This window comes from Macrobrachium nipponense, chromosome 35, assembly GCF_015104395.2.
Source record: "Macrobrachium nipponense isolate FS-2020 chromosome 35, ASM1510439v2, whole genome shotgun sequence".
Taxonomy (NCBI): Eukaryota; Metazoa; Arthropoda; class Malacostraca; order Decapoda; family Palaemonidae; genus Macrobrachium; species Macrobrachium nipponense.
The window spans coordinates 27,163,734-27,173,437 of NC_061096.1; the positions used below are offsets into that span (position 1 = coordinate 27,163,734).

The 9,704-nt window shown below is 49.9% G+C and overlaps 1 protein-coding gene across 2 annotated transcripts in view; it reads left to right on the top strand.

Moving 5' to 3' along the window:
- The first annotated feature begins 1,661 nt into the window (after nucleotides 1-1,661).
- LOC135208520 (uncharacterized) overlaps nucleotides 1,662-9,704 on the top strand; it is a 72,213-nt gene continuing 64,170 nt past the window's right edge. The window contains exon 1 of one of the 2 annotated variants that reach the window (XM_064240798.1): nucleotides 1,662-1,711. In XM_064240798.1, coding sequence (XP_064096868.1) covers nucleotides 1,688-1,711 — 24 coding nt within the window. In that variant the 5' untranslated portion in view covers nucleotides 1,662-1,687. The remainder of the gene's footprint in view (nucleotides 1,712-9,704) is intronic. The other variant, XM_064240799.1, reaches the window with a different exon arrangement.

Sequence of the window (9,704 nt, forward strand, 5' to 3'; positions counted from 1 at the left end):
ATGAGGAGCCAGATGCCTCGGATACCTTGGCAATCCTTGAGACATTGTGTTTGTAGTGCATGTAATATGGTCCCTTAAGTTTTTCAAAGTTATGCTGTTGTATGTATTCATATTCTGACTTCCTCCTAACTACTGGTGCTAGATTTTATTAAGAGTCAGTGTACACAAGATTCTCGGTCAGCTATGTTATTAGCATCATTATTGGTTGTTTATAGTGTGTTTAGGAGAGTCCGTTGGAGGTTGGTAGTCCAGTAAAGGGGGCGCAAAAGTTGACCAAAAAACATAATGATAGTTAATGCATTTCTTTGTAGTAGTTGGTTAAAGTATCATATTTCAAATTGTTTTCTTATTTTCAGAATGTTTTCATCACAGAGCTTCGGAAGCAGCAAGAGCTCTCAGTAAGGCCTTTTGAATATTACTTTAAATTTATGTATAAAATATCTATTTTAGTTGATTGAATGTGGGGTCGGTAGCAGTTTTGCTTATTTTTATTGGTTAGCATAGAGCTTTTATGGTTTACATAATTATTTTAAACTGCACTGGCAGTTGAGCTTTTAAAGTTTATATTTTTTATTTCGTTTTTGTTTTTGCTTTATTTTTCAGTATGGCCAATGATAGTTATGATGGCTTCTCAAAGAGTTCTTGGCGATCTGGTGGATTTGATGAAAGTCCCCCCGGGAGGGGAAACAGGGGTAATGATGGTGGAATGAGATCTGGTGGTCGAGATTATAGCAGCCCCTCAAGAGTAGAGGCTCCAGTCGTGGATCAGGGTCATCTCGTGGTAGAGGAGGAGGAGGTGGTGGACCTGGTAGCTATGGACGAGGTGGGAGCAATAGCAGCAGTATGATAGGAGGTGGGAGTGGTGGTTATAGTCGAGGTGGACAGAATCGAGGTAGTAGTAGTAGTGGTGGACCAATCGGGGCTATACAACTGGCTCGGAGACTGGGGTTCTGCTTCTGGAACCAGTGGAGATAACCAGCCTATGTCCCTCTTAAGTGCACAGCTCAGAAGATGGGTTTAACAGGAGATTGGTCGAATCCTTCTGGAGGGGGGGTAGTGGAAATATGGGCATTGGGCTCCTCTGGAGGTGATTGGAATAGTATGAGGAATAATGATATGTCAGGAAACTTTAACAACAATAATTCTTCTGGCAGCTGGCAACCAGCATCTAATAGGGGCTATAGTACACAGCCTTCTAGTGGTCGGGATATGTCATCGGGAATGGGGAATATAGGTTCTAGTAGATGGGAGATGGGATCTTCTCATGGTCGCTCGGATCATTCAAGGGATCGGGACTCTAGGCAGTCAGATGATTGGGAACCTAGGTCTTCCGTGAGGACGGGGAATGTCCATGGGACTGATTCATCCCGAGGTCGTGATTCAAGAGGTACGTGACAGAGATTGCTTCAGATGACAGGTTACTGGACGATCAGATGGGTGGAAATCTGGTATTTCTAGAGGACGAGGAGCAGTGGCTCTAGAGGTCGTGAATATGTCTTCTAACCGTGATTCAGGTCCATCTAGATTGGGTTTGGATCTCGTGGTTCAGGTTATTCAGAAGACCATAGCATGGATTCTGGAGAGGCAACAGAATGGGTTCATATGCGGGGTTCAGATAGAGGGGGTATGTCAGGAAGAGGCTTTGACCGACAGAACCTAGAGAAGAGCAAGTATCACAGAAAAAGCAATGGACATCCTCAAAGCAGTCTTGGTGAGTAATATAAATTCCTGCAATATTTTCTTTTTAAGTTAAAAAAATGTTCACTGGTATAATACTGAAATACTGATTTATAAATGTAGACTATTAATCTGTTTTATAGGTTGATGTTAAGAAATTCGTCCATTACTTATTAGATTGAACCAGAGTTGTGTTAAAGAATCATTCCTATGGAAGGGGTGTTACTGATATGTATTTAAATTTTTGTTGATTAGATGTAATCAGATTATCTGATTATTTTTTGCATTGTAGAAGTTTATCCTGGCAGGAATGCCTTTTGCCTGCAGGAACCCAAGGAAATGTAGTCTGAACTTTTATTTGGTAAATTTGTTCAGCGACACTAGTTTGTGGTTTGATGGGTCTAGACACTAGTTTTAGGAGAGTATGTTTATCAAAAGCTAATAGTGAAGAAACTTATATGTCATGTCCTGTAAGTGAAGTAATTGAATTTGTTCCGATACGTAATACAAACCCTCGGTCCTTTAACAATAGGAAGGTAACTAGCGGCAGCTGGGACGGTCGTAAGCTTCGAACAAGGGGAGAACGGTAGTTAACTGCTTGTCCGATCGTGCGCGCGCCCGCGCGCCCGAGAGGTGAAGAATCACTTTTTGCTTTCGGCCGCGGGTGTGAAGGACGTGTTCGTCATCGCTCTCTGCCCGCTTCATCGTCGTATGCTTTGTTTATATTGTGTTTTCTACTAATGGTTTGGTTTGACTTGAAAATGAAACTGTAAGTACACTGTTTTCATTTTCATTACTTAATTATGAATCAACATGGAGCTATCGCCGTAGAGACGGCGATTTCCGCTCTTTTTCATGAATTGAACCCTTGAATTATGTCTCGTGCCGAGGGGCGGGCGCACTCGCGCCGAGTCATGTATTTTGGGCGAAAGTGTGTAATTGAAAGATGTAAGTACTCTTTTTTCATTATATTTTTTGCCCTGTGCGTTCGTTGCCGAGAGCTTGATTGCGCTCGGCAAGAGCCTCTTATTTTGTATGAATAGAATGCAATGAAAGTGGATTCGCAATGCAGTTTTCTTTTCATTTTCATTTATTAATTGCATCAAATTTAATTTTGGATCAATTTTCCGCTCTTACCCGGGAATTAATCCTTACGATTTATTGCTGTGAAAGTGAAAATAGCAAGTGCAGTATTGTTCATTTTCATATATATTTTATGATAGCATCATATTATTATGGATCAAGTTTCCTTCCCCGCTCTTACCGGGAATTGATTTTTTCCTCTTTAAGTTCTATGAAGTGAATCGCAAGTGCAGTATTCTGTTTCTCATTTTCATATTACTTTTCACTGCTGTGCGGGGGTAGGGGAAGCGAAGGTCTGCCAGGAAGTCGTCGGAAAGCTCTCCCGCGACTCCCTTGGTATCCGATTCTTCGTCTTCTTTCCTGCCCCCCCCGCTCAGCTTCCTCGTATTTTGTTTTTGGGGTGGTCTTCCTTCCGTTCGGGGTGGGGCATGTCTCCCCCCCGTGCGTGGGGAGGGAACCCCTCTTACTAATCTGTCTGTGCTACCGCAGGTGCTACAGCCGTGGGAGACGACCTTGGACAGGTATGGAACCACTGCGGCTGCAGGGCGTGCCTAGCATCCACGATCCGCTGCAGAGTCTAGCGAGGTCTGGGGCGGTGACCTTGGAGTGGTCTCCACTACAACCTTCACGGCCGCTTATGCTGCTTCCCCCCGCTGGTCTACACTCCCCATGCTGTGTCGGTGACGCCGTCTGCCGCTTCTAGGGCCGGTCCGCCGCCGTACCGAGGAGGGGTATGCCGCCGCCGCCTGTGTTTTCTTCGTGTTGCCTGCCCCAGACTTCCGCTGTTCCAGCAGCTCGCCCCTGGACCGGCCGCCAGTACCACGCTGGCTGCCGATGATTCTACGAGGCGATGGCTGGGCCTCCCTGCCGTACCTGTCGCTGATGGTTGGGGTTTCCCGCTACTGGCTTGGCTGTCCCTTCTGTGTTTACCGCTGCCGCGGTTCCTGCCGCTCTGCCGCTGTTTGCTGTTCCTGTCGCTCCTGGTTCCTGCGCCTGTCCATGCTGGTCCTGCCCATGGTGTGTCTTCCCAGTCCCAGTCCTTCCGACAGGGGGGGGGTGCAGTCGGGCCGTGTTGCTTCGGCAATAGGCCCGACTCCGGCCTGGATGGAGGACCTGACGACTGTCCCTGCGTGAGCTGACGAAGAAGAGGAAGGTGTCATCTTCGTCTTGTCGTCTGTGTTGTTGGCCCTGCCAAATCTTCCCCTTCGACTTCTAAGGCCCATAAGCCGAGAAGAAGAAGGCTGCCTCCCCCCCCTAAGAAGTCTCCTTCGGGAACTTCTAAGGGCCCGTCCCACCTCGGTGGGACGGGGGGGGGGGTCCTTCTGCTGTCCTCTGCTGCCTCCTTCTTGGGAGCGGGGCCCGTCTCCCCTTCCGTAAGGAAGAGATAGACGGGGACCAGAGGAGTATCGGTTAGCTCTGGTACTTCCTCGCCTGGTGCTAGCGGCGATGCCGCTACGCCAGGTTCCGGCTCGGTCTCTCGTCGCGGGAGATCCCGAGTGTACGCTCTCCCTCGGGAGACCGTGCAGCCAAAGTTTCGGCGCCAGAGTTCGCTCGGCACCAAAGACCACGGCACGGAGCAGAAGGCTGGCGAGAACCGCTCAGGTGACTCTCGCCAGGCCAGCGGCCGCTCTCGCAGCGACCAGCTGGTAACCGGGTTTTGTTATTCCCCCTAAGAAGATCCTTCGGGAACTTCGAAGGGCTCGTCACATTCCGGTGTGACGGGGGGTTGGGGGGGGTTCTTCTGCTGTCCTCCTGTTCCTTCGGGAACGGGGGGGTGCCCGTCTCCCCTTCTGAGAAGAAGAAGAAGACGGGGACCCAAGGGTGTGGCTGGCTACCGCTGGTACACCCTCGCCTGGTCTTGGCAGCTCTGCTGCTAAGCCAGGTACCGGCTCGGTTTCTCGTCCGCGAGAAGTTCCGAGTGTACGATCTCCTTCGGGTGACCGTGCAGCCAAAGTTAAGTACGCCTGAGTTCGCTCAGCGTCATGACCGAGGCACGGAGCAGAAGACTGTCGAGAGTCCGCTCAGGTGACTCTCGCCAGGCCAGCGGCCGCTCTCGCAGCGACAGCCGGTACCTCGGTGGACGTGACGGTCTCTGACCGGCCACGGGTTTGAGGCTGGGAAGAGGTCCCCCAGGTCCCTCGACCGCCCGACGGTACCAGCCTCGGCTGGTACCAGCGGTTGACGTGCCGCGAGGACGCTCACGGGTCTCACGGCGAAAGCGAGCTCTGCAGGTCACCTGACCGCTGCTCCCACAGGGACCGGGTCGGGGGATACGGTGACCAGCAGCAGCTCGTCTGACGCACGGGACCGGGGGTCGACGTGCTCAGTCGAGCCGCTCGCCACACAGGTGAGCGGCACTGGCCAGGCCTGCAGATCGATCCCCACCCCGCGGGTTGGTGATCGGCTTGCAGCCCCCCACGTACGCTGGTCCTGCCAGCGAGCGGGGGGGGAGCGTCAGGTCTGTCTCTCCACTACCCTCTAACTTCCTCGGGCTACACCGGGAAGAGCGAGGTAGCTAGGAGTGATCGTGAGAGGTGCGCCGCTCACGATCCCGTCACGACGCCGCACGTGCCACGTATGGTCTTAGGACCAACCAGACGTACGCGCAAGTGATTGGAGGTGACCGTCAGGGGGAGAGTAGGGGGTAGCGTCAGTTCTTGTCTCTCCGATACCTTCAACTTCCTCGGCATACGCCAGGAAGAGCGAGGTATATAGGTGAGTGATCGTGAGAGATGCGCCGCTCACGATCCCGTTCACGACGCCGCACGTGCCAGGTTGTCTTAGGACCAACCAGGACGGTACGCGCAAGTGATTGGGAGGCAACCGTCAGGGATCTGTTGCTGGTCCTTCTTCTGAAGGAGGAGGGTCCTGGAGCTGCTCTTGTTGGAGGGACTGGACGGTCCTACTCCTCAAGACGCTGTAACTTCCGAGATTCAGAGTAACTTTACCCAGGTTATTGCACTGATTCGTCATACAACGACCGGGGGAAGGATCGCCGCTCCCACCAGCAGAGCCCATGTCTCTGCTCGAGTCGTTTTGGGGCCCGAGAGGGAACCCAAACCGACGGTGGGTATGCGCGATCGCAGCTTGCCGATTCTGTCTTGAACAAGAGTCTCTCGTCTCCGGACAAGAAGGCTCTCTCAGTTCTGGCCGGTCGATCAAGCTACTTCCACCTCCTCTACTGCGACAGCGGCGTTTCTACGTGTCTTCGGACACCGTATTTAAATATCTCCTTCGGTCCTCCTGAGAGGTTTCGACCTCGAGAGGACTGGAATGAGTCGGAGACGGTATCGGCTCTCTCCTGTCAGGTGTCGATCAGCCCCACCCAGACGACGTTCACAGTGGCGGCAGACCCTTACCTACAGTGAGAGTTCGTAACCCTCCTCGGGAAAACGTTTTTCTCCTGACGATACGTTTTCCCAGACTCTGAGAGGCCATCGCCGCAAGGCGATGGCTGCTCCTACTCTTCTCCAACTGCTAGTTCCACTGGGAAAGGTGAGCGAGTATCCAATTCCTCCCCCATTCCCCTCTCTCCTTACGGCTACGTGGGAAAGGGGAAAAAGGATCCTACAGAGATTTCTCTGTAGGTGGATCCCACGTTGGGGACTGCGCTACCAGGGGGGACCTTCGGTTCCTACCTGAACGTAACCCGCCCCGGTCGTTGAGGAGGGATCCTGCCCCATTCTCGATTTCTACGGGAATCGAGAGGACCACCAGCCGATATCGTTTGACGAATTCGGTGGGGGTTTCGCAGACTGCTTAGAATTCTACGGAATTTCTAGCGCATTCAGTGTTAGAGTTTCTTACGATCTCCAAACACTTAGGCGAGACCACGGTCCAAAGTGAGCGAGACGAGAATCCCCGATATGTTACACGATAATCGGGAACCTCGCCTATGCTCGAATTCCTGGAATTTCTAGCATTAGGAAGAAGACTGCTGCTGAAAGAAGACTATCTCACAGTAGGCGACCAACCTGGAATAGAGAAGAACGGACGGGAATATCCAGTTTGGCTGGAACTATCGTCTTAGTATTCTGTTCACCATTGAAGCTTTCCTTCGAGGAAGACTTCTCCTTCACTCTCTTGAATAGAGAACGAAGGTGGTCGATCTCCAATCCTTATTTTGTTTTCTTGAAGGAAAGAATTTAGGATGGAGATCGTTGTTCAGAATCCTACAAATATACTACGTATCTTAACCTCGCGACATGATTCTGCTAAGCAGTTGAATGGTCCGAGGGTAGGCGCATTATCCTGGTTATTCTACGGATTGCGACTTAGACGAAAAGTATTCTAATTGAACTGCAACCGGGTTGCCTGCAACCTCCCAGGAGTTTCCAGTTTCAATTTTATATATTCTTATGGTGTTGTCACAACAACACCATTTAAGCTTTTTTATATTTACCGAAATTCGTTTCGCTTAAATATAATTGCTCGAGCATATCTTTTTATGCTCGGTGGGTTCTAGCCGAACGCATTCCTTCGTGGAAAGGATTACTTGGCAACTCAGGATGACGAGTCAGCGACAGCTACTGCGTATTGAATTGCCCGAGGCCATTTCAGTATCAGCTGCCGCTTTTGAGATAGAGACGGTTGTTTATGTCTTTCTCACCATGCTTTGATTGAATAACAACCGTATCTCTGCCCAACAATCAGACTTAAGTCTCTGATTAACGGGATTCTCGCATACATGAATGACCATCTACCTGCTGAGAACGCTAGTATTCTCGTCTTCGGTATTGCGAGAATTTTAAACAGAGATATCTATTCGACTCTCATCTTTCTGTTTACCGCACGGTAACAGAATTCTGTAATAGTCTCTTGCTGCATCGTATCCCGATAATGCGAATGATTTTTGCGGAATCTGAGTTTGTCCTCAAAATATCTTGTATTCGGAGGTGTACAATTGTTCATTGTTCACCCCGGATTAGCAGATGTATTGAAAGACATCGCCTACTCCCACACCTGCCAGCTCTACTTCCAAACGTTCAGCCCAGTGAGAAGCAGTTCTTCAAGCGGCTCTCCCCTGTATTTCATTACTGAAGAACGCCCCGCTTTCATTGCACAACGGACAGCAATGAAATGGCGGTTAGCGTTTTCAGTCATTTGTAAGCACAGGTTAGAATCTTGAGATTCCTTCTCTCGATTCAGCTGGGAAGACGTAGGTTGCATTCATTGCCTACCTTCGTCTTCAACGTCACATAGTGTTGTTATTTCTCCTTAAGCTGAGATTCAACGTCTATGAGATTTTCTTGCCATCAGGGACCTCGGTCTTTTGAAGGCAATTGACTTTCGCCTTTTGAGCTTATGCATTAAGAGAATCATCGCCGCGCCGTCCGGCATCGGTGACTAACAAATATTTTATTTGTTTGGTCTCTCAGCATAACTCTTTAAAGAGCGAAGGTCACGTGACTTACCCGGATGCTTGGACAACTTGCCTCTACTGATTCCGAACCAGTTAGTCGGCAGCTGTCAGAGCGCCCGAGTCAGTTACGAACTATGCTGTGGACTTAGTTTCGGTTTGTTCCAGAGCAATCATTACTTCGTCTTAATAGCTTGTCAGTATGAGTACTGTACATAACCAAAGTCGAGAAAGAGGGATAGGTCATACGACTATTCCCTTCTTTTCGTCTTAGGTAACTGCATGACTTCTCTGAGAAGTCAAGCACAAAGGGATGGGGATTTTGTGACGCTCGATTTCGTACCGATCTTCGTAGCGAAGACTCAGAACCCTTCGGTAACTGACGATTGGTTCGAGTCCTTCACAATACCCTCCTAAGGGACGTCACCGCCTCCGATACGAAGGCTATGCTCTTTGTCCTGTGAAGGTGCGACGGAGCTGTCTGAAGAAACTCGACACCCAGGATGAGTGTGGACGCCTCTTCATCATTCTCTCGCGTTCCGCAAGAACTTCTCCGTGGCGCAGGTAATGAAGGCAGGCGCCTGGTCCACCGGACCGCATGCACCTCCTTCTACCTTCAGGATATTGCCCACAGTTCCTTGGATCTTTTTCCTTGGAACCGTGGTGGTTTGCTCAACACGTTGTGTAGTTAACCCAGACCCTCGCAGCTGAACAGCATCGAGTCCTGGTGTGACCGTAAGAATAGATGAGGAATGAGAGTGTACTGGCTCCTCTTCCCATCTTTTTCTTCTTCCCTCTACCTTTGGGTAGAGGGACACGGTCGTCACCCTGCTGGGTAATGGACGAGATGCAGGTGAGCTACTCAATAGAGCACCATCCTATCCCTTTCAGTAGGGATAGGAGTAAATATCCCCACCACTTCCTCCAACAAGGGGGAGGAAGTGGATGCCAAATTGAGACAAACCCATCATTTTATGATTGTCTCTTGCAAACAGGAACAAGTCTTGCTTGCTGGTACGAAGAGATACGCTTGCCTCTCTCTTAGTACTTGGCCCAGAGGTCTGACCATTGATCTGCGGTGCACACCCCGATCAATCGGACAGAGGTTTGGATCCCTCCCTTGCTCTTACGACCAGGGAGGCACTCCAGGGTTGGACGAACACCAGTCTGTTCACCAAAAAGACTCAGATTCCTCCCACCAAGAAGTGAGTCTTCCTATTGTTAAAGGACCGAGGGTTTGTTTATTACGTATCGGAACAAATGACAATTTGTCGAAAAAAAAATTGCATTTTTTCCTAACTATACAAACCTGAGGTCCTTTTACATATAGTCCCCCCCACCTCATGCCACCCCTCACTCTGCAACTTTTGCATGGGCCTAAAGCAAAAGTGATTCTTCACCTCTCGGGCGCGCGGGCGCGCGCACGATCGGGACAAGCAGTTAACTACCGTTCTCCCCTTGTTCGAAGCTTACGACCGTCCAGCTGCCGCTAGTTACCTTCCTATTGTTAAAGGACCTCAGGTTTGTATAGTTAGGAAAAATGCAATTTTCGACAAATTGTCATTTTAGTTGGTGTTGTGGGTAA